A 25901-nucleotide genomic window follows, 5' to 3' on the forward strand; every position below is an offset into this window, starting at 1 on the left:
CCTCTCTGTCTCTGTCTCTGTCTCTGTCTCTCTCTCTCTGTCTCTGTCTCTGTCTCTCTCTCTCTCTCTCTCTCTCTCTCTCTCTCTCTCTCTCTCTCTCTCTCTCTCTCTCTCCCCCTCTCCCCCCCCCCCCCCCCCCCCCCCCCCCCCCCACCTCTCTCTCTCTCGTATGGCCAACTGCTGAATTAACAATAGGTGTCATCAAATAGCCGTAGTTAAAACTGTGCTGTATAACGGTCAAACATCGTGATATACATGTATATCGTAAGTTGACTGCTGAATATGTCGATTAGCATGACTACTTTGTCTTACATATATCTTTCCAGACATACCACGACTTTTGATACTGTAAATAATCATTATACTATTTTTGTTGGCTAATGGTACTTATTTTGGCTAATACAACTTTGGGTAGAATTTATTTTCACCGATTTCATTCATACGCGAAAAACACGAAACATAAATCTCAGGGGGAAATAAGAGTTGTATAGTATACAATGCAAGTCACGAAGTGAAGCACTTTTTGAAACAGAAAATAACCTGGTTAGTCGTATAGCATATCGCGTCTCAGGTGTATATTCCAACTGAACTGACCTCTATTTACTCTGGCGATAATTCAACGGCGTACCTTATATAAATATTAATAACCATTGAGCTATATATACTGATGAGAAAAAATAAGGGTTCACACCAACACTAACAAAAAGTTCTCATTCACAATGTCATGAAGTCAAGCGTGTTACTGCCATTCAATCCACCTCACATCTTGGTATTTTACACAAGCATTACGATGCTATCAGTGAATCAATTTGATCTCCAAGTAATTTCTTATTTCTTTCTCTCGGTATATTTATTATCTACATTCGTACTGGAATGCGGATAGAGTTAATTATTCAGTGTGTTTTCACGTTGCTCTCTGCAGGGCGAGACTTGAGAAAACAGTGGGTAGGAGTGGGAACAATGAATTTGTTATTCAGGGGCGGATCCGGGATATATTCTACGCGCTGACTAGCCCGAACAGAGCACATAGACCAACTCGTCAACCCGTGCACGGACTCTGGGACAAGAACCCACGACCAGCTAGTCTCTATCTCGTTGACTTAACCACTACAAATCATGTAACAGTCGTGCCAACTGAGACAAGAACTCATGACCAACCAGCCTCCATTCGCTTGGCTTAAAGTGACAGACCATAGTTTTTAAACACTACGACATATTTTCATTATTAAAGCAGGTTTTTTTCTTTTTTTTTCTTTGCTTTTTTGTTTTGTTTTTTTTTGCTCTTTTTTTTTTTGGGGGGGGGGGGGGGGGGGTGGGGGGTGGTAATTTAAATTAGAAATACTTACATTTTATTATTTAGAATATTAATTTTCGTTCACCTGAAATGGTTCTGGTCATCCAGGTTTTTGTAATACCCCAGAATGCTATTTTCATAATTCGTCTGAGAAGTAATGGTTATCGAGACAAGCTCTAGTCAATATTGGGGCAGTATTTCCCCGTTTAAACATCACAGACTTTAGCTTCTCTCTGTTATAACCTTATCCAGATGTGTTGCAGGTCTGTAGATTAATTAGACGTATCTATGTGACACTTTTAACATTCGTGTATGTGTGCATGTGTGATATTTATCGTCTCTTCATATTGTGGAATATGCCTTTTGCGAGGTCCTGGGGCCCTATTTTCGAAGCCATCTTAGCGCTACAAAATCGTAAAACCGTCGTAGGTTGTGACGTCACTACAGCGCACGCCATAGTGACGTCATAGCTTACGATGATTTCACGATTTCGTAGGCTAAGATAGCTTCGAAAATATGGGCCCTGACCTCTGATCAGGTGACCGACTGTGTCACACAGTACAACTCTGCATAGATGTTCATGCCAAAAGCGTGCGCATGGTTCTTTCGATTCATATTTTTAAATCGGAAAAAATCCGCTAATTAGTAATAGATGTAAACAGTTTACCAAAACAAATGAAGTAATTCGACGATACTTATTTTGAATCTATAATATGACCCGTTTTAAGAACTGACACAACCACAGCTGTATACCATGACCTAGACGTAGCTGGTGTAGGGGGAAAGGAAAGGAAATGTTTTATTTAACGACGCACTCACTGGGGTGGGGTGGGAGGGGGGAGGGGAGTCCTTCCCGCGGAGTGGAATCAGGTGCGTCTTAGAGCCATATGTTATTACATGCAATATCGCTATGTGATTTACTTTATTGACAGCTGGTCTGCATCCATCTACGTAAACATAGTGTTTCAATACAGCTACAACACGATCAATAATATTTCTCAGATGATCAACAAGATAGCCGTTATCACTTCATATGCTTTATTCGTTTTCACTTGTATAATAATAAATCTGAACAACAAAACCGTTATCCGCGATCAAGACCGTAGATCTGCAATCAAAACCGTATGTCTGCCATCAAATCCGTATCTCTGCGACCAAAACCGTATGTTTGCCATCAAAACCGTATGTCTGCGATCAAAACCGTATCTATGCCATCAAAACCGTATCTCTGCCATCAAAACCGTATCTCTGCGATCAAAACCGTATGTCTGCCATCAAAACTGTATCTATGCCATCAAGACCGTATCTCTGCGATCAAAACCGTATCTATGCCATCAAGACCGTATTGCTGCGATCAAAACCGTATCTATGCCATCAAGAACGTATCTATGCCATCAAGATCGTATCTCTGCGATCAAACTCGTATCTATGCCATCAATACCGTATTGTTGCGACCAAAACCGTATCTCTGCCATCAAAACCGTATCATCAAGACCGTATCTATGCCATCAAAACCGTATTGCTGCGATCAAAACCGTATCTATGCCATCAAGACCGTATTGCTGCGATCAAAACCGTATCTATGCCATCAAGACCGTATCTCTGCCATCAAGACCGTATCTATGCCATCAAGATCGTATCTCTGAGATCAAAACCGTATCTATGCCATCAAGACCGTATCTCTGCGATCAAAACCGTATCTATGCCATCAAGACCGTATTGCTGCGATCAAGACCGTATCTATGCCATCAAGACCGTATCTCTGCCATCAAGACCGTATCTATGCCATCAAGATCGTATCTCTGAGATCAAAACCGTATATATGTCATCAAGACCGTATCTCTGCGATCAAATCCTATCTATGCCATCAAAACCGTATTGCTTCGATCAAAACCGTATCTATGCCATCAAGAACGTATCTATGCCATCAAGATCGTATCTCTGCGATCAAACTCGTATCTATGCCATCAATACCGTATTGTTGCGATCAAAACCGTATCTCTGCCATCAAAACCGTATCATCAAGACCGTATCTATGCCATCAAGACCGTATTGCTGCGATCAAAACCGTATATATGCCATCAAGACCGTATCTATGCCATCAAGACCGTATCTATGCCATCAAGATCGTATCTCTGAGATCAAAACCGTATCTATGCCATCAAGACCGTATCTCTGCGATCAAAACCGTATCGTATCTATGCCATCAAGACCGTATTTCTGCCATCAAGACCGTATCTATGCCATCAAGATCGTATCTTTGAGATCAAAACCGTATATATGCCATCAAGACCGTATTGCTGCGATCAAGACCGTATCTATGCCATCAAGACCGTATCTCTGCCATCAAGACCGTATCTATGCCATCAAGATCGTATCTCTGAGATCAAAACCGTATATATGCCATCAAGACCGTATCTCTGCGATCAAATCCTATCTATGCCATCAAAACCGTATTGCTTCGATCAAAACCGTATCTATGCCATCAAGAACGTATCTATGCCATCAAGATCGTATCTCTGCGATCAAACTCGTATCTATGCCATCAATACCGTATTGTTGCGATCAAAACCGTATCTCTGCCATCAAAACCGTATCATCAAGACCGTATCTATGCCATCAAGACCGTATTGCTGCGATCAAAACCGTATATATGCCATCAAGACCGTATCTCTGCCATCAAGACCGTATCTATGCCATCAAGATCGTATCTCTGAGATCAAAACCGTATCTATGCCATCAAGACCGTATCTCTGCGATCAAAACCGTATCGTATCTATGCCATCAAGACCGTATTTCTGCCATCAAGACCGTATCTATGGCATCAAGATCGTATCTTTGAGATCAAAACCGTATATATGCCATCAAGACCGTATCTCTGCGATCAAAACCTATCTATGCCATCAAAACCGTATCTATACCATCAAGACCGTATCGCTGGGATCAAAACCGTATCTATGCCATCAAGACCGTATCTCTGCGATCAAAACCGTATCTATGCCATCAAAACCGTATCTCTGCCATCAAAACCGTATCTCTGCCATCAAAACCGTATCTCTGCCATCAAGACCGTATCGCTGCGATCAAAACCGTATCTATGCCATCAAGACCGTATCTCTGCGATCAACACCGTATCTCTGCCATCAAGACCGTATCTCTGCGATCAAAATCGTATCTCTGCCATCAAAACCGTATCTCTGCCATCAAGACTGTATCTCTGCTATCAAAACGTATCTATGCCATTAAGACCGTATCTGCGATCAAAACCGTATCTCTGCCATCAAGACCGTATCTCTGCAATCAAGACCGTATCTCTGCCATCAAAACCGTATCTCTGCGATCAAGACTGTATCTCTGCAATCACGACTGTATCTCTGCGATCAAAACCGTATCTCTGCCATCAAGACCGTATCTCTGCGATCAAGACCGTATCTCTGCCATCAAGACAGTATCTCTGCCATCAAGACAGTATCTCTGCCATCAAGGCCGTATCTCTGCGATCAAGACCGTATCTCTGCAATCACGACTGTATCTCTGCGATCAAAAAGGTATCTCTGCCGTCAAACACACAACAGAATTGGAACACACAGAGTGCTAGCTGACAAGTCATTGACGCCGTTCTAGTTGTTTAGTGTCCCCACGCCCCACTACAAAGGTAGTCACAAAGGATCACCCACCAAGCTAATGCAGGTTAAGGGCCGCGTACCCACATCGTGACGTCATGGCGTCCTCACGTGACCTCATTAATATAGTTTCGTATTCAACAGAACCTCATGGAACGCGGTATTCGCTATTCTAACCTGTTTCTATAAAAGTTAGATGTGGAGTTGATTATCAAGGTGTCACCAGTTTTATGTGGGGTTGGTTATCAAGATGTCACCAGTTTTATGTGGGTTGGTTATCAAGATGTCACCAGTTTTATGTGGGGTTGGTTATCAAGGTGTCACCAGTTTTATGTGGGGTTGGTTATCAAGATGTCACCAGTTTTATGTGGGGTTGGTTATCAAGGTGTCGCCAATTTTATGTGGGGTTGGTTATCAAGATGTCACCAATTTTATGTGGGGTTGGTTATCAAGATGTCACCAGTTTTTTGTGGGGTTGGTTATCAAGATGTCATCAGTTTTATGTGGGGTTGTTTATCAAGGTGTCACCAGTTTTATGTGGGGTTGGTTATCAAGATGTCACCAGTTTTATGTGGGGTTGGTTATCAAGGCATCGGTGCAGCCTTCCCACGTTCTTGGCCTGAGTTTGTTAAGGGGATTTGTTCTCGTTTTTACTATAGGCGCAGAGTGTTTTGGTAACGGGGGGGGGGGGGGGGGGGGGGGAGGGGGGGTAGATTTGTAAATAGTTTGGAGGTATATTTACCTTCGTCTCTGCCTTGGGCCTGACATGCTATAAGGCTGCAGGCCATCATTTGATTTATCAAGTATAAAAATGTGTAAGCAGTGCCCTGTGCTACATTCGAGTAACGTTTGGGCCCTCTCCACCTCGCAATTCGGGGGAAGATCTACGCTTTGGGTGAATACAGCGGGGGGGGGGGGGGGGGGTATGTATCAAGGCGTGGTTAATGTAGAGGCTTTCATTTTGCCATATCACAGTAGGTGTTAAAACTACTGGGAATCTCGACACCGTGGTACACCATGGGTCGGCTGGTTAGCCAGCATGGATGTTTTTCCGGCAACCAGTGGTCGGCCCTGGCCTCCACAAAAAATTAAGGATTCTGTTGCCAGTTTATGCCACTTTTATATGAAACAATAATAAGGTACAAGTAATAAATGTTTGTGCATTGTTTTGTTTTTTGCCTCAGTCTGTTATGTTACAATTAGTTGATATATACAATTAATAGTATTTCATTATCCTGTACACTGTAACCAATTCATGTATTGTAGTAATTTAAAATGGTATAACGATCATCTGAACACTGGAGGGTTTGCGATAAATATTACACCAGATATTTAAGAGCCTGTGGATTTAAAGGAAACGATTGTTACCCGTTATCTATCCTTGTAATCTGAAAAACCTTAAGCCTTAAGGGGGTTCCCTTATCACAATGCAAACACCACCACACATTGAATTGCTTATCGTAGGTGACGTCACACCAAATGCAAAAGTATTTACAACAATTTGTGTCATTAAAACCTTCTCATGTGTGTAATATATTTGACAAATTAATACATCCTATTCTAAGCTTCGGCTGCGAAGTCTGGGGGTTTATTCAGTCTTTTGTAAATGTAACGATGAGGTCAAAGGTTATTTACATTCTTAACCAATGCTTTAGTTGTTTGATTTGATTTTAAACTTTAAACCTGCAAGTTTACATATACATAATATGAAAATATAATTGTTCATCTTTAATTTTATCGCAATGTTGTATCCTTCCCCTCTCTCTCTCTCTCTCTCTCTCTCTCTCTCCCTCTCCTCTCTCTCTCTCTCTCTCTCTCTCTCTCTCTCTCTCTCTCTCTCTCTCTCTCTCTCTCTCTCTCTCTCTCTCTCTCTCTCTCTCTCTCCTCTCCCTCTCCTCTCCCTCTCCCTCTCTCTCTCTCTGTCTCTGTCTCTGTCTCTGTCTCTCTCCTCTGTCTCTCTCTCCCCTTCTCTCTCTCTCTGTCTCTGTCTCTGTCTCTCTCTCTCTCTCTGTCTCTCTGTCTCTCTCTCTCATATGGCCAACTGTGGTTAAGGACCACACAGACTTGGAGAGGAAACCCGCTATCGCCACTACATGGGCTACTCTTTCCGATTAGCAGCAAGGGATCTTTTATTTGCACTTCCCACAGGCAGGATAGCACAAACCATGGCCTTTGTTGAACCAGTTATGAATCACTGGTCGGTGCAAGTGGTTTACACCTACCCATTGAGCCTTGCGGAGCACTCACTCAGGGTATGGAGTCGGTATCTGGATTAAAAATCCCATGCCTCGACTGAGATCCGAACCCAGTACCTACCAGCCTGTAGATCGATGGCCTAACCACGACGCCACCGAGGCCGGTGAGTGGGAACAATGAATTTGTTATTCAGGGGCAATTCCGGGATATATTCTGCGCGCTGACTAGCCCGAACAGAGCACATAGACCAACTCGTCAACCCGTGCACGGACTCTGGGACAAGAACCCACGACCAGCTAGTCTCCATCTCCTTGACTTAACCACTACAATAGTTCAAACTCTCTCTGTCCGAGTCGATCAAATCATGTAACAGTAGAGCCAACTGAGACAAGAACTCGCGACCAACCAGCCTCCATTCGCTTGGCTTAAAGTGACAGACCATAGTTTTTAAACACTACGACATATTTTCATTATCAAAGCAGGGTTTTTTTTTGTTTAGGGTTTTTTTTTTTTTTTTTATGTTTAGGGGTTTTTTTTTTTTTATTGGGGTGGGGGGAGGGTAATTTAAATTAGAAATACTTACATTTTATTATTTAGAATATTAATTTTCGTACACCTGAAATGGTTCTGGTCATCCAGGTTTTCGTAATACCCCAGAATGCAATTGTCATAATTCTAAAAACGCACGTTCGTCTGAGAAGTAATGGTTATCGAGACAAGCTCTAGTCAATATTGGGGCAGTATTTCCCCGTTTAAACATCACAGACTTTAGCTTCTCTCTGCTATATCCTTACCCAGGTGTGTTGCAGGTTTGTAGATTAACTAGACTTAGTGTCCAGGCTGAAGGTAGCTATAGGGTATGCGCCTTTAACCACTACAACAGTTCAAACACTCCCTCCCTGTCTGAGACAACAAAAACATGTAAAAGTCGTGCCTCGGGCACGTTCTGGAGTGCGCCCGATCGCCGTCGCTTGCTAGACTGGTTTCTGCGCCTAATGTTAGATGGATGTAATGTGATAGAAGACGACGGTAACAATCATAAACGTATCTATGTGACACTTTTAAAATTCGTGTATGTGTGCATGTGTGATATTTATCGTTTCTTCATATTGTGGAATATGCCTTTTGCGAGGTCCTGACCTCTGATCAGGTGACCGACTGTGTCACACAGTACAACTCTGCATAGATGTTCATGCCAAAAACGTGCGCATGGTTCTTTCGATTCATATTTTTAAATCGGAAAAATACTTGCTCAGTGTTTCTGCCAGAGAAAGAAATGTTTTATTTAACGACGCACTCAACACATTTTATTTACGGTTATATGGCGTCAGACATATGGTTAAAGACCACACAGATTTGGAGAGGAAACCCGCTGTCGCCACATAGGCTACTCTTTTACGACAGGCAGCAAAAGGATCTTTTATTTGCGCTTCCCACAGGCAGGATAGCACAAACCATGGCCTTTGTTGAACCAGTTATGGATCACTGGTCGGTGCAAGTGGTTTACACCTACCCATTGAGCCTTGCGGAGTACTCACTCAGGGTTTGGAGTCGGTATCTGGATTAAAAAACCCATGCCTCGACTGGGATCCGAACCCAGTACCTACCAGCCTGTAGACCAATGGCTAACCACGACGCCACCGAGGCCGGTTTCTGCCAGAGAGTAAAACGGGTATATATATTTTTTTTTTTTAATGTTTTTTTTTTTTAAAGTTAACCTTTTGACAAAATTAATGACTCATCAATACTGTATGATTTTCTTAACTCTAACCCTAAAACTAACCCATTTTCTTTCTGGGGTAGGCCTCCCATATCCTCTGTCGACTGCGGTTGCATTCAGCACATATTTTGTAAATATTAAATTTCATAGTCGTACGCAAAAATGTGGGGGTTTTTGGGTTTTTTTTAAACCTGTCTAGCAATGCTGTCAATTGTTATGATTAATTTTAGCAGCATAATTTAAAAAAATATATATTTAATAATTTTGTTTTTTTACACACCCGTTGGTGAGAAACAATATTCGTTATTTTTTATAACATAGTGGTTAACACATTTGCATGTACGTGCTATGACATTTTACAGACATACGACTGGCTGCACCAGGTCACCAATGCCATACATCCAATGGAACAGCACGGTAGAAATCGACCACTAGGTATACGACTGCCGTACATGGGCCATTCTCTCACACGTTGTCACTTTGCACAGTAGTACCTTTGTAAAAAAAATTAAAAATAAAAATATGATGTTTTATGGTCATCTTTTATCTCTGGGGTCACTTTTCATTAATATCATTTGAAAAAAAAGTGCGCTTTCCTCTACTTGGAAGGAATCATGTACCATGTCTTGGTGTATCATTGTACACCATAGGCTGTGTTTGCTGACCGGCGTTACGGAGTTGACATGTAATTTGTAAAATAAGTAACAGAGAAGGAAAGAAAGAAAGAAATGTTTTATTTAACGACACATTTTATTTACGGTTATATGGCGTCAGACACATGATTAAGGACCACACAGATTTTGAGAGGAAACCCGCTGTCGCCACTACATGGGTTACTCTTCCGATTAGCAGCAAGGGATCTTTTATTTGCGCTTCCCACAGGCAGGATAGCACAAACCATGGCCTTTGTTGAACCAGTTATGGATCACTGGTCGGTGCAAGTGGTTTACACCTACCCATTGAGCCTTGCGGAGCACTCACTCAGGGTTTGGAGTCGGTATCTGGATTAAAAATCCCATGCCTTGACTGGGAACCGAACCCAGTACCTACCAGCCTGTAGACCGATGGCCTGCCACGACTCCACCGAGGCCGGTATATATAGTCTTATAGAGGAAAGCCGCTACATTGAACTATTGGGAATTAGGAAATTGTTTAACGTGCACATTCAGAGTAAGCTGTTGTAGCGCACGCCTGTCCTGGGCACAAGTACCGGCATTAGCCCGGTTCATCTGTCCAGAACAGGAAAGGGTTGGGGTGGGTGAAGAAGGGACCGCCTGCACTGACAGGTGTAAGAGAGCACCAGCAGTCCAACCGTAGTCGGTAACAGGCGGGTGTTCACAACTATTAATAGCAAGGGAGGGAGAGAGAGAGAGAGAGAGAGAGAGAGAGAGAGAGAGAGAGAGAGAGGAATTGAAGATTGTAAACATTGACGCATAAAATATATTGATTTATTACTCACACGTTTAAACATCAATCTAATTAAAATTAGCTCCACTATTACATGTGGATCTAAAGACAGCCATTTGGACAATCTAATTAAAATTAGCTCCACTATTACATGTGGATCTAAAGACAGCCAGTTGGAGCTCATGTCCACCAATCAAAACCTTACTTGCAGAATCCTGCCAGTGATTTAAAACTAACAACACTGCGTAGTCTCCAATGTCCAGGTAACATTTCGTCTGTAAATAATAATTTAAATATTGACCAATCACACTTCGCCTTTTATAACGTTATTTGGGAGCATACAAATTCTAAAAATATCGGGCGAGTCTATTTTAGTGGCCGCAGTACAGCGAACCATACCAATACGTACGGGGTGGGTTATCAGTCTTCAATTTTACATTAAAAATTATTTATTTATTTATAACATTAAAAAAAAACCTAAATCAGTCTTCAGTTTTACATTACAAATTATTTATTTTATAAAATAAAACATGTTTTAAGGCATTCGTAATTCACACGAAACATGTCGTATACCCTCAGGATAATTCGGAATGTTTTCAAATTATTTTTAAATCACTGGCAGGATTCTGCAAGTAAGGTTTTGATTGGTGGACATGAACTCCAACTGGCTGTCTTTAGATCCACATGTAATAGTGGAGCTAATTTTAATTAGATTGGTTTAAACATATACACGCTCATAAATAACGAATGGTGTAGTATGTGTATCGTGAAACTTGATACGCTATTCTCAAACTGCAAATGCCAGTAAATCATATTATCAAAATATGTTTTATATATATATATATATATATATATATATATATATATATATATATATATATATATATATATATTACTAATTTTGTATGACTGAGTGAATTCTGGTAGGCAATAAAAAAAAAAAAACATACATTGTTTACAAGGGCTGGATTTGTTTTGTGTGATATGGCAAACTCGGACATGCGATAGCTAGCAATAAAAGGAAATTTGATCGTGCGTTTTCAAGAGAATTCAGTGTAACTCGAGTGCGTCGTGGTTCAAGTGTTATCAACTGCAAGGCTACCAAGTACTGGGTTCGTATCCCGACACCGACACCCACAGAGGAAGAATTAAATTAGCAGATGATAATACGCCTAGAATTAATTATTTCAAACAAGAAACCTCATACAATTGTGTATTAGCATCAAATATCTCCTAACCTTAAAAAACATAGAACAGTTCATACCTTATCAGGGCCGTAGCTAGGATTTTTTTTTTTTTTTTTTGGGGGGGGGGGGGGGGGGCAACTGAATAGTTAATAGTCTAAAACTCCATTTCTTTAAGTTTCTATAATGCTTTCCGAAACATTTTCGGGGGGGGGGACAACTGCCCCCCTTGCCCCCATGCTAGCTACAGCCCTGCTTATTGAAGGGAATGGTAATAGACTACAAATAAAATTAACAATGTGTCATTTATTTTTCAAAATGTTACCAGGAAGCTTTTAATAGCATCACGTAAACGGATATTTTAATAGCATCAAGTACTTCCTTGTGCTATCAGTTATTTTATTTAACCCTCCAGCCGTGAAAAACAAACTGAACGATTTGGAGCTTTTAAAATATTACCATACTGAGGCCATATAAATTGAAATGGTAAAGGGAGCGAAAAATGACTAGTAGTGTCGGAAATAGAATAAAAATGATTTTCGTCAATTATTTCTTTCATATTAAACTGACAAGTAATGTTTTGTAAATATCTATTTAATGATACTCTACCTAATTGAGCATTCACTTGATGTTCTCATTGATGTTTACTCTTGAAATTAAAATAAAGATGTCAGTAAACAGATTTGTGACCTTTATTGGAACAGACTATAACACATTTTGGTCGATATGTGTCAATTTCATTTACCATTAAACAAACTTTTAATTTAAAACTGCAAGTTAACTGATTATTTTGAATTGCAGCATAAATTATTAATCATGACCAGCATATTTAGTGAACATAAATTCAATATTAGTATATTAGAAATTTACACAATCTTGCAACCATTTAAAGGTGCTATATCAGAAGTTATATGTGAGCATCTGTTTGTGATAAAGATTTTCCAATAAAAACGTATTTTCTACTAGTAGATCAAATTATTTCCTATAATCATTTATGGGCATATAGTTAAAGGTGTAGTCTTTAAATGTTAAAGCAAAATTTAATAAAAACATGATTTGCAATAGCTGTCATTATGCAACTGAGATTTTTTGCTCAAAAGTTACTTATGAATGTCTACAAATATATATTTTTTGGAGAGGAATAGGGGTAAACTGTAATCAGAAACGGTCCCTCACATATTGTAACAGCAATGAAATTGACACATATCGACCAAAATGTGTTATAGTCTGTTCCAATAAAGAGCACAAATCACTTGTTTACCGACATCTTTCTTTTAATTTCAAGAGCAAACATCACCTTGTGCATCAATGCGAGCCAAAACAAGTAAATGCTAAATTAGGTAGACTGTCCTTAAATAGACATTTACAAAATAACGTCTGTAACGTGTAAGAAATAATCGACGAAAATCATTTTTATTTTATTTCCGACAATACTTTAGTATCAGGGGAATGATGGTAAAGAGATGTGTATCACCAAAGTGGCGATATGTTTTCGTATTGCAACATACTGTGATATGTGACTGTCTCTCCTGATACGTATTGCAACATACTGTGATATGTGACTGTCTCTCCTGATAATTATTGCAACATACTGTGATATGTGACTGTCTCTCCTGATAATTATTGCAACATACTGTGATATGTGACTGTCTCTCTCGATAATTATTGCAACATACTGTGATATGTGACTGTCTCTCCTGATACGTATTGCAACAAACCGTGATATGTGACTGTCTCTCCTGATACGTATTGCAACATACCGTGATATGTGACTGTCTCTCTCGATAATTATTGCAACATACTGTGATATGTGACTGTCTCTCCCGATAATTATTGCAACATACCGTGATGCGTAACTGTCTCTCCCGATAATTATTGCAACATACCGTGATATGTGACTGTCTCTGCCGATAAGTATTAAAACATACCGTAGAATCATGAACAGCTGTGTCTGTATTAATATGTCCATATAGTAAACTATTATTGAATAATTACTATAGTCCACTGGTACATTATTACGTTGCGCATTCATTTAAAACGGTGTTTTTAAGCAGACATAAAAGGAAATTGATTGACTATAAATATAATACATGACGCCATACAAGTCTGTTGATAACTGAACAATGGGAAAGGAAGGAAGGAAATGTTTTAATTAACGACGCACAAATGTTATTGACGATTATATGGCGTCAAACATATGGTTAAGAACCACACAGATATTAAGAGAGGGAACCCACTGTCGCCACTTCATGGGCTACTCTTTTGTTCGATTAGCAGCAAGGGATCTTTTATATGCACCATCCCACAGACAGTAGAGCACATACCACGGCCTTTGCTATACCAGTCGTGGTGCACTGGCTGGAGTGAGAAATAGCCTAATGGGCCCACCGACGGCGATTGATCCCAGACCGCGCAGCAGGCGAGCACCTTACCACTGGGTTACGTCCCGCCCCTAACAATAGGAATACAAATACTTAAAGACGTGCTGTTGTACGCAATAGGCACCCAGGTACTTATATTACGGCGTGTTATTACAAACGTTTTGTAAATAAACTAACGCTTTCATTTTGTCTCGAGCTACTTGCAGAAAAATATCGCCAGAATGGGCGTGACTTAATTCTCTCTGTCCATTTAGACATGGACGCTATGATTCGTAAAGTTAGCACCGTTCAACTCGGTAGATTACTGCAAGGTGTAGATGGAAAGAAACAAATTAACTTTAATTTTATTTACTACACTTCCCCGTGGAAATGACGAATCAACCAAAACCGTACCATAAAGCTTTACACACTTAAAGTCAACACTCGGCGCAAACTTTTATACACAGTTGTGTTCCATTATCTAAGAATCTTTTCATACCTGAATTGTGAGTCCTTATGGGAAAGACAAACAACGATTAAAACAACACGTCTTAATAGCGATAGCGTAGACAAAATAACACCGTCACGCCAGGTGTCCGATTTCCCGGAAGCGCCATCTAGCAGCTCGTTTGTTTTGTGAACGTCCTTATGGTTGGACTATACCAATTCAAATCCCATAGGCGACCATGTTAACGTTTGTGTTTAAAAACACTATATGCAATATATCAACCAAACTATGACCCATAAATATCAGTACTACAACCCCTACCTCAAAGTATTAACTGCAGAAAATAGTACCTTTCATGGCTCATTTTCGGTATAACCAGATGTTTTTACAACACCCCTAGTTTCGCACAAAATTTTAGTACTTTTTTTTACATGTTCCAAGCACAAGGCTACTTGACACAGTGGTACTAGATTAATTAAAATTGTACACATTCTTAGCCCAGATGAAACTAATTTTTTTTTACAACCAACACACTCACATTTATAACCAATCACAGGACTTGTGGTGTTAACTTCTCTATCAAAAGTTCGGTGCACCTCGAACTACAACCCAGCCGGAAATTAATTGGTATAGTGCTACCTATACTGATAACATACATGTTTCAAAAGGTGGCGAATCATGTGTTTTTATAACAACCAGGATCTGGTGTCTTCTAACATAAACTGACAACTTCACTTAAACTGTTGTTTCTACAGTGCAACCTAATATAATGTACACCTCACAAAGCACATGTATTTTGGACAGTTTTGTACAAATGCAATATGTCATATTTGATTTTTTTATATATTTTTTTTAAATAATACTCCTGAAGATATTTACTGTCAGATGTGTGTGTGTGTGCTCAGCTATATGTGTAGAGATAACATGGATATTCAGAGTACCTCATCTCCTTAAACCTATTCCATTGAAACACATGTACTTGACTGACCCCTAGATTATGAAGACCTTAATAGTCACATCAAAGAAATATCAGTATTAAAAAAATGCAATGTCTGAGGAAGGAAAGATCAACATGACTGCACCTGTATGAAGTAATGACTTCATGTCCTGCACATCACTGTTGGAGGGAAATCCTGTATGCTGACTGTGGCTGTCTTCAAGTTACCATGTGCGGGAATTTCAAATCCATCAGCTATGCAGATTTTAAAACATGGACCATCAAAACCATTGGCAGCCACCAATATTCCTGACTATATTTTATGTATACCCTACTGTAGTTGGAGGTTTTAAATATTTTGTAATATTTGGAATTATCATGCAGCTTTCACATATTTATTTTTGATTCATTACTAAAAAAACATGTTTTTAAATGACATAATTACCCGAACATCTATTTTATTGCATTTTTTTTCTAATCCAGATCAATACAATATGTATATTGGATGTATTCCTACAATCTGTAATCCAGCATATTATTTGGCTATTAACATTGGATAATACAGCTTTAACAATAAAATAAATTATCAACTTACACCAAGGTAGATAATCAAATCTGGAAAAATTGGTTCTAAATCTAGTATACACTTAAAATACACTTCATGGGAGCAAACTAAGTGATTATTATTTTTAAAGATTGGATCTGGAGACAAAGATATGTTTAACAAGCTTATTGTTATGTATAAATGTATACGGAAGGCACAATAGTGACCAAAAATTTAATTATGGCTTTGGTAAAGTTTTTCTTCAAATTAATTTTTGTGTGTGCATAAAACTACAAATTTGTGTAAAATATGACTTAGCACCCTATAAGTATGTCAAAAGGACAATAAAAATCAAGGTCTTTAAAAAGTTAAGCTTTCAGAAGTACATACATGAAACATTAACTATGTTTATGGAAATTAAAGACATTAACCCAATATTGGTACATGTTATTTTTAATATAAAAATAAATTGCTATTAAAATCTAAGTTCAGATTGCCTAGATATATTACCATATTTAAGAGTAGTTGTATATGGCAAGTCAAACACCAAGTAAATAAAAATATTCAAATCTTTATAGTATGAATTATAGGCCAAAACCAACTTTTCCTCAGTGCTAATTTTCACTCAAACTCCATTCAGAGCTATGTACAGTAATTATAGTCAAGGTCAAGGTCATTGTGAACTTACATGGCCGAGTGACGGCTAATTAATCAAATAGTATAGTTTAATTTAATTAAATGACACAAATCATAATCTTTTTTATTATGCACTGAATATGTGCTATAGGTTGGACTATACCAATTCAAATCCCATAGACGACCATGTTAACGTTTGTGTTTAAAAACACTATATGCAATATATCAACCAAACTATGACCCATAAATATCAGTACTACAACCCCTACCTCAAAGTATTAACTGCAGAAAATAGTACCTTTCATGGCTCATTTTCGGTATAACCAGATGTTTTTACAACACCCCTAGTTTCGCACAAAATTTTAGTACTTTTTTTTACATGTATCCCATACATGTTCCAAGCACAAGGCTACTTGACACAGTGGTACTAGACTAATTAAAATTGTACACATTTTTAGCCCAGATGAAACTAATTTTTTTTTACAACCAACACACTCACATTTATAACCAATCACAGGACTTGTGGTGTTAACTTCTCTATCAAAAGTTCGGTGCACCTCGAACTACAACCCAGCCGGAAATTAATTGGTATAGTGCCACCTTATAGGCTTGACTGAAACTTTGAATCTTCCGTATAAACCAGTTCTCAAACTGTGTACCGCGATATAGCCAGACAGTTGTTTATTATTATTGTTATTATTATTAGTAGTAGTAGTAGTAGTAGTAGTAGTAGTAGTAGTAGTAGTAGTAGTAGTAGTAGTAGTAGTAGTAGTAGTAGTATTACTATATGATGTATCACTTTTTGTTATTGTTTAGATATCTTCAATGATTTGTTTTCTTCTTTCTTTTTTTTTTTCTTTTTCTTTTTTTTGTACGTACAAAATTACTGGAATGGAAAACAACAACAAAAGCAAACAAACAAAAACAATAATCAACATAACAATAAGTAAAAATATATATAAAAATATTTAAAACAAACATTTAAATATATCGATATTGTAAATAAGGAAATGTATGTTAATTTTAGTCAACAAAAATTCCACGGTGCTAAATGTCTCGCCCACTATAAAAAAAAGGTTCGGTGCACTGTGATAACATTCATAGGTGCAACTATAAACCAAGTTTTAATGACCTATGACTTGTAATTTCTGAGATAATTAGCTATTTTAACGCAAAATGTTTACGTTAAACTTTTAAGGCAATTAAGGTCATTTTAAGGTCATTTTGACGTCGTCTTAGAGAGGACACTCACTACATTGTTCTATTAGAAGCAAGGGATCTTTTAAAGATGCACCATCCAGTCAGTTCATCTGTTGCGCTAACGTGCGTTCACAAACATAACGTACACATAAAATAATCATATCATTTGTAAAAAATGTCATAGAGTACGTACAGTTATTACGAATTAATAGCGTCATGGTTCCGTGACAATACAAAATGCACACTTGAGCGTGGCCGTGCATTAACTGGGTTTTCCTGAAGGAGCCCGGCGATCTCGTCCGGGTGATTTCGCCACGGGCGAGATAGCCGAAAATTCCATTTAGTGTTGGGCGAAGTAATAATGTTAATAAGCTTATAAACTAATGTATGTTAGTAATGAAAACATTTTAAACATGCACAATCCAGTCTAGTTACATGTATAAAGTACGGCGACTTCGCCCAACACTATAGTTTTGCGGAATGTATTTTAATGTGTCAGGGGCGCTCGGCTGATGCCCGGTCGGTCTTGGATCAATCCCGTCTGTAGGCCCACTGGGCTATATCACATTCCAGCCAGTGCACCACGATATGAACATCAATGGCCGTGGTATGTGCTATCCTGTCTGTGGGATGGTGCGTATAAAATATGTTTTGCTACTAATGGAAAAATGTAGCGGGTTTCCTCTCTAAGACTATATGTCAAAATTACAAATGTTTGACATCCAACAGCCCATGATTAATAAATCAAAGTGCTTTCGTGGTGTCGTTAAACAAAACACTTAACTTTCAGAGTGTCAAATTGAGAACAAAAGGAATATTACCTGGATCATGTCGAGAAATCTGGGAACAATGATGGGTGGAGAGGCCCATCGATGGATATCAACTATTGTATGTGGATGGATATTAACTAGTTGTTTTTCCCACATTGTTAAATACCATTGTAGTCGATTTTCTCTTCTTTCTTTTATTTAGTTTTAGATTGTCTCTGAAGGCTCAAATTGCATAAAGTTTTGTGTGAGCAGTCAATTATGTTTGTTTTGGGTTGTTTTTCTTGGGTTTTTTTCTTTTTGGTTTTTTTTTACCTGTTAATATTTTATTTGGGTTTTTAATCAGTGTTTTTTCAAATTACAAATGGCGCCGTTTACGCATTCCACCCCCCTTTCCTCTTCTCCATTCGGCTACAAACTGGCTATGTTAGAGCTTGTACCCACAGCAAGCATGTTTGAACCTTAATTGGATGCAAATATGTTAAAGCAGTTCATACATATACATGGCATATTTTGTTGTTAATAATACGTTTAAATGAACTTGGGGTATACCCCATTTCTTTTTCCTTTTGTGAATAGAAATAGTGAATGACATTCCTATATATTCTCTGCCTTCGGCAAACAATCGTATTCTAAAAGATGCGTAGAGAGATAACAAAGACAGACCAAAAAACTTTGACCAGACCAGGTTCATGTATATAGGACGTACACAGGTACAGTACAGGGCAGATCTAGGGTAACCACACTCAGCTGGCTGGGAGGGTGGGGGGGGGGGGGGGGGTCGATTGAGGTTAAAATTAGTTTTGCCTCATTTACTTTGAAGGATAAATACTTTGTAAAACACACTGCATGTCTGTATCACTGTCTGTCCATTTACACCCCCCCCCCCTTTCTCTCTCTCTCTCTCTCTCTCTCTCTCTCTCTCTCTCTCTCTCTCTCTCTCTCTCTCTCTCTCTCTCTCTCTCTCTCTCTCTCTCTCTCTCCATATTCTAAACCGTATCTAACAGAAAAATATACTCACTGTAATCCATTTACGAAAAACTTTTCCGTGATGTAATCTCGACAGTTGGAGTTTTCAAACGACAAGTAAAACTTATATTCCCTGTTGAGCATGTCGAAACACTTGTTCGACTGGAATCGCGGACATTTGAACTTGCCGCAGGCCCCATAGATGTCCACCTGTATGTGATGGGCCAGCTCGTCCGCCACACGTCTCCGGCCGTTCCTCGCCCCGCAGTTGGATACGAACCAGGCTACTTTCTTCGTCTTCCCTTTTGCATAATTTTTATTTTGGGGTTTAGTCAAAACCGACGAGTTATAGGGCACGAATTTTTCATAGGGCGCGACGATCGTGGAATCGTGTCTGTACGTGGCCGTCCAGTTGAAGACGTTTTTGTAGCCGGACAGGCCGGACGTGTGGTAGGGCGACTCCAGCATGAAGAGCACCCAGATCTGGTTCTGCGGACGGTCGGTCCACGGACGCCCCGGCTGTCCGCTGAAGAACACCGCGTCCGCTGTCGACCCCGTCCCCCTGTCGTCTGTGAGAAAACACCGGTTGACGGCGCACTTCTGATCTATGAACGTCTGCTGTCCTCGTTTTATGTTCCACCCTCCGAACCCGTGGTGAATCAAGATGGTCTTCATCGGCGGATCCTTCCCTTTACGTATGGCCTCCTTCACCGTCTTGGGTACAAACTTCAACTGGTTCAGGATCCGGTCTTCGTCGTCGAAATGTTTGTCGTAGTAGACAAGTAAATCCTCATCCACCGACGAATTAAACACAGAGTCCCTGATCGTCTGCTTCACCCCCGTGGTCATGTTCCGGACCCCCCTCGAGGCGTGGTCGTGAATCCGCGGACCGTCAAACAACATCTTCTTCCTTCCGCCTTCCTTGATCTCGAAGTTCGGTCCCCATGGGCGGCGATCGTTGTCGTACACCCAGACGTCTCGCTTGTAAAGATTGAGCAAAACGACGACGAAGATTGATACCCCCAGAAGCCACTGCACGACTTTCTTCAGGTACAAGCGCATGACTAGACTGGTTGGTCTCGAAGTACCCCATATATGTATACACACCCACCCAACACCACACTCCTTCTGGTCACAGCGCCGGTGTAGTACTTCGCGTCAAACACTTAGTAATCCAAAGAAAAAGAAATGTTTTTAATGAGAGACGTTCACAGCGAAACAACGGCCGTTCACAAAGTCAATACGCACTTACTTTGTTCACGTAACGTTGCTTTACCTGTCATCTCCGTGAACACTGTCAAAGATCTAGTAAGGAAATTATTGACCGTCTCTAAACGTACATATAGGTTCTGCGAGTGAAAAACTGGGAAGGTAAAGCAACTCCGGCACGTACCTAGAAAGACAAACAACGACAGGTCTTTCCACCCGTTCTCTCGACCCAGTTAGTCAGGTGCGACTTGACACTGGCCAAGGTATTCATTTGTCAACAATGACGACCGCACGAGTGCGTTCACTCGGGATTTCTCGTCTCGGCAGCGGGTGGCCGGGTTTGTACAGCAGTCACGTGACTCTAATGTCGATGTTGCGTGTTTTTATCCATTGCATCGATCGTATCATTGGGCGGCATGGACCGGCTTTGCGATAGGTTTCCCCGCGTTCGCACACAGCGTCAGCGTGTGTGTGTGTGTGTGTGTGTATGTGTGTGTTATATATACATGTGTGTATGGGTAAAGTTGTCCAATCACCAGCCGGCGGATTATTTAACCCCGTCACAACTTGACGCCAGACACCTGTGGAGAAACGAAAACAAACAAAAAATGTAGGTATTAGTTCAGTGATATATATATAACTTATGTTAACATTGTCAGTGTGAAATTTCAGGCGCTAGTGCAGGAATAAGGGAGTGGGGGAGGGGAGTCTAGACTCTACACTGTGGCGACGTTTCTAGGGAGATTCGAGTCATTATGCTTTTTCGAAATTATAAACAGAAAGAAATTTCGCGTCTGAATTGTCATAGTATAAACTGTATGGATGAAAAGAAAGGAGGACTGTTTGTTTAACGACACCTCAGCACATTTTAAAACTGTGACATCCAATATCATTGACTACTTCAATACTTGGTTGAGAAAAAGAAGAAACCCATTCAGGAACATAGCCAGCTGTTGTCAATTGAATTGGGCATTCAATTTTTATTAGTGCCATACTTAAGGCACACGCAATAATAGCAGATTCAAGCAGATTGTAAGGGGTGGGGGTAGGCAATCGTTTTTCCGCAGATGGCGACGTCCCCGTGATCCCCTGACTACGAGCCTGAACCCATTACCTCCACATAGGTTGTCCTCACCGATAAAACAGCACGAGATTGTGTGTGCACTTTGGCAGACAGGACAGTATATACCACACTATTTGATATGCCAGTAGTAGGACACTGACCAAGTCGTGAACAATTCCACCGAGGACGATCGACCCTGCAACCCAATACACCCCAGTCGAGCGGGGTTTTTTTAACGACACCATTAGAGCACATTGATTTATTAATCATCGGCATTTCGACACAGACATAGAGAGGTAACACGCTAAAAAAAAAAATTCATTCAGGTCAGGTCAGAGAATTTAACGTGCACATTCAGAGCAAGCTGTTGTAGCGCACGCCTGTCCTGGGCGCAGGTGTCGGCCTCAGCCGGCTCCTCCGTCCAGGGAAATTTCATTAGTAACAAGGGATCTTTTATATGCACCATCCCACTGACAGGATATCACATACCACGGTCTTTAATATACCAGTCGCGGTGCACTGGCTGGAACGAGTGATAGCCGAATGGGCCCACCGACAGGTGTCAAGCCTTCGTCCCGCACCAATCACCGAGCTACGCTTAACCAAAAACATTAAGGGCCAGAAGATATTTTCGGCTTGTTCCCTAGGGTGTTTTGTTTGATTGTTTGTTATTTGGAGATTATAATGTCAACAAAAGTGAAACTAAATACTATTATCCGAACCAAATTGTTAACAACTACAAAACATTACTCTCCTACCTTTAATTGCCGTTAGATTTCCTCCAAAGTTTGTCCAGACGCAAATCGCAAAAAAACACTACACATATACAGATTCCACACACGAGACTGCAACCATGTCACCGATATCATCTTTGCTGAGATTGCATAGGAAAAAATGCATGCATTTTTCTGCCGTCTGCCATGTTGCTTGTTTATGGAATACTCTTCAAGAGGGGTGAAAGCCTCCAAAGTATGTGACACAATTAATATGAAATCAATGATCTCTAGTGGTATCATTAAAATAATAATAATAATAATAAAGAAAAATAATAATAATATGACGTCATCACGTTTGCTTTTATATCATAACATGTTATGACGTTGTTAGATTAAGTCCTATCCTTTCACCCCTCTTGAAGCTGGCAGCTGGCAGCTGGCAGCTGGCACAAAATTACATGCTTTTTGCCCTGTGCTCTCTCAGCGAAGTCGATATAGGTGACATAGTTATCATCTGGTATGTGGAATCTGTGTCATTGTAATGGGTTTTTTCAAGATTTTTGTCTGGACAAACTTTGGAGGAAATCTAACACCAATTAAAGGTAGGAGAGTAACTTTTCGTAGTTGTTAACAATTTGGTTCAGACAATAGTATAAAAGATGTGAACAGCATGAGTATAACTAAATACTAGCAGAATAAATTCATCGAGAGAGAGAGAGAGAGAGAGAGAGAGGGGGGGGGGGGGGAGACAGGCAGACAGACAGACAGACAGAGATGACGAGAGAGAGCCAGCTGAAGTGTATGTCCGCAGAACAGCTTTAAAAATAATAAAATAAAACCGGACAAAGATATTAGTAAACGGAATGTAACTTGACAACGTCAATGTGCAAATCCTGTGATATCGTGGTGGGACAACCGTATCACTTCCTAGTGGGACGTCCAAACCTGCTATTTTTAACTGTATGTGTAATAAAATCTGTTTTCAGTCAGATGACAGGTTCATACAACACGAGACTGGGTATGCATGTATTATATATATAATAATGTATGACACTTATATAAATAGTTAGAGGTATTCGTATCTGACGCGTTATCCCACTCACTCACTCCTTTCTCTCTACATCTCCTTCCTTCCTTCCTTCCTTCCTTCCTTCTCTCTCTCTCTCTCTCTCTCTCTCTCTCTCTCTCTCTCTCTCTCTCTCTCTCTCTCTCTCTCTCTCTCTCTCTGTGTGTGCGTGTGGTTCTTTCCGTCTGTGTCTCTGTCTCTATCTGTTTGTCTGTGTCTCGCCCTATCGGTTTTAATCGAGTTATGACTGTACAAGTGGTAGTTGATGAAGACCATGTTATGCTGATCCACGCCTCCCCGCTCCCCCGTGTCGGACTTTGATCTGTTTAAACGCGAAGTCACTATCACTTGCACTAAATCGTTCCTGCCCCAATTCAACACCAAACTGATAGGAGGTTGTCTTGCCCGGCTTAAACCATGTATATTGTGCACTGTAATTATATTGTATTTTGATATGAATGTTATTTATACAACCCTCCTGTAAACTATCAAACTGTCAAATATGTATTAATACCTTTTGTAATATTAGTCCAGTAAATCGAAGCCAAAATTTAGGTAAACCTAGAATAAATTGCAACAGAAGGTGTTTTTGTTTTCTGTAGTTGAGATGACCCCACTCAAGATTATATCCAAAATCAGATATCAGGTGCTAATTAGTATAAACCCAATATGGCCGCCAAAACAGTCAAGAATCAAAATATCAAAATATCTTGTTAAAAATACACTATGGCATACCTATCTCGCCATGATGCAAATATGACGTCATATTGCGTCATCAAGACTCAAAAATGGCTCACTCTTAAGATGAAAACGTATAGAGTCCAGCAGATATGATAGAATACTCAAACATTTACCCATAGATTTCCTAATAATACTTAATCGTTAATGATATAATATTACCAAATGGTATATAAGATTATAGCAATTATTGTCAGGGCCAGGTACATTGTCTAAACTAATGACACTGATTCCAGTAACCCCTCATAATACTATCATCAGACTATTCAATAAAGGAATTCAAATCATAATCAAAGCACATCAAGGTCCAAGACATCTAGTTCTGTCGTTTTTACCAAACTATTCTGCAAACTAACATGTTTGCAATCAACGCATGTAGTTGAACATCCAAGTACCTATTTTGGCAGCTGAATTATTTAGTCACAAACTCCTTTACTAAATGGCAGTTGATCGTTTTCTCAACAGCTGTCTGGCTTTAGGGGTCCTTTCCCAACCGAATGTGAACCTCATAGTATACATGACAAGTCACTAAAAGTGTGATACCTGGCTGCATCTGATTTTGGCAGAATGTCTTTCACTTTCACATCCCCTGCGCGTGTTGTAACCTCACCGTGGTGCAGGGGTGTAACATTCTCATGGAGAATGGCCAATACAGCACAAAATTGCAGTTTTGAGTAAAAGTCAGTATCTATCTGTGATATTTGTGTTTTTGCACAGTTCTTTACACTGTGTTTTTGTTTAAATCTTGAATTTTTATATTGATGTTGATCATTACTTTATCTGTTTGCATTACCATAGTTTGACACCCAATAGCCGATGTATTTTTTGTGCTGGGGTGTCGTTAAACATTCATTCATTCATTCACTTTCACATATAATCTATCAGTTTTGTACCTTGTTAAGTGGTGTACCTTTCTCAGTTACAACTAATCTTGATGTGGTACTACAAACCAAAGATGTATTTTAAAAAGAAAACCAGTGACAGTTCCAAACCAGATACCTAGATGACTGACATAAAACAAAGATAGTATCTTGACGAGCCAAAACAAACAATCCATTTTCTTTACTTGAATGGCAAATGTTGGTACGGCATCAAGGATTACCTTTGATATGACGTATCACTGATTATAATGTGATCTTATACATATCTGTTCATATTTTGGGTGAAAATATGTGCACATTTGTCATAATTAAGATGAACAGAACAGACGTGGCACCTGTAGTCTGTGCTTCTGTCAGGTGACACAGTTTGAGAAGGATATACTCACCGTCCGTCAATACCTCATATCACCACAGTTGTCTGTTAATGTGTCCACTGTCGATGTTTTTTGCTTTTAGGTTTTTTTGAGGGGTTTGGGGGTTTTTGTGTGGTTTTTTGGTGGAAAGTTTTTTTTTTTTTTGTGCAGGTTTAAATTTGTGAAAACAGTATTGTAAGGAACAGTCCTGCAGACCGATCGGGAAAGACGTGCAGTCCTGGGGAAACACAGTCCACCTATACACAAAGCACATGTCAGTGCTTCTTGGAAGCAGTCTCGACCTGGCTAAAAGGACCTCATTACTTGTAGAAATGTGAATTTTGTTTATGATAACGGTTTTCTCCTTAGGTGGAAAGGTTCAGGCAAATGGAATACGAACGTTAATGTAGAATATGACACTAACCTTCCGTAAGACTGCTTTTGATGGTATTACCACTGAAATTATACAACTTTGTTGGTGAAGACGCTTACATTTCCGCCATGCTAAGCCACGAACAAAGAATGTTTATTTTGTATCAAAGAAATTCATAGTGATCTGGTTTGCAATATTTGTTAAGGGATACACATTT

At 39.7% G+C, this 25901-nt stretch overlaps 1 protein-coding gene across 1 annotated transcript in view; it reads right to left on the minus strand.

The window, feature by feature from the left end:
* Positions 1-22370, minus strand: part of LOC121380440 (glycoprotein 3-alpha-L-fucosyltransferase A-like) — a 35295-nt gene extending 12925 nt beyond the window's left edge. Inside the window, exons 1-2 of the mRNA XM_041509259.1 lie at positions 22316-22370; positions 19338-21075 (exon numbers count right to left, since the gene is read on the minus strand). Coding sequence (XP_041365193.1) covers positions 19338-20347 — 1010 coding nt within the window. The 5' untranslated portion in view covers positions 20348-21075; positions 22316-22370. The remainder of the gene's footprint in view (positions 1-19337; positions 21076-22315) is intronic.
* Positions 22371-25901: the final 3531 nt, after the last annotated feature.

The sequence above is a fragment of the Gigantopelta aegis genome, chromosome 9, assembly GCF_016097555.1.
Source record: "Gigantopelta aegis isolate Gae_Host chromosome 9, Gae_host_genome, whole genome shotgun sequence".
Taxonomy (NCBI): Eukaryota; Metazoa; Mollusca; class Gastropoda; order Neomphalida; family Peltospiridae; genus Gigantopelta; species Gigantopelta aegis.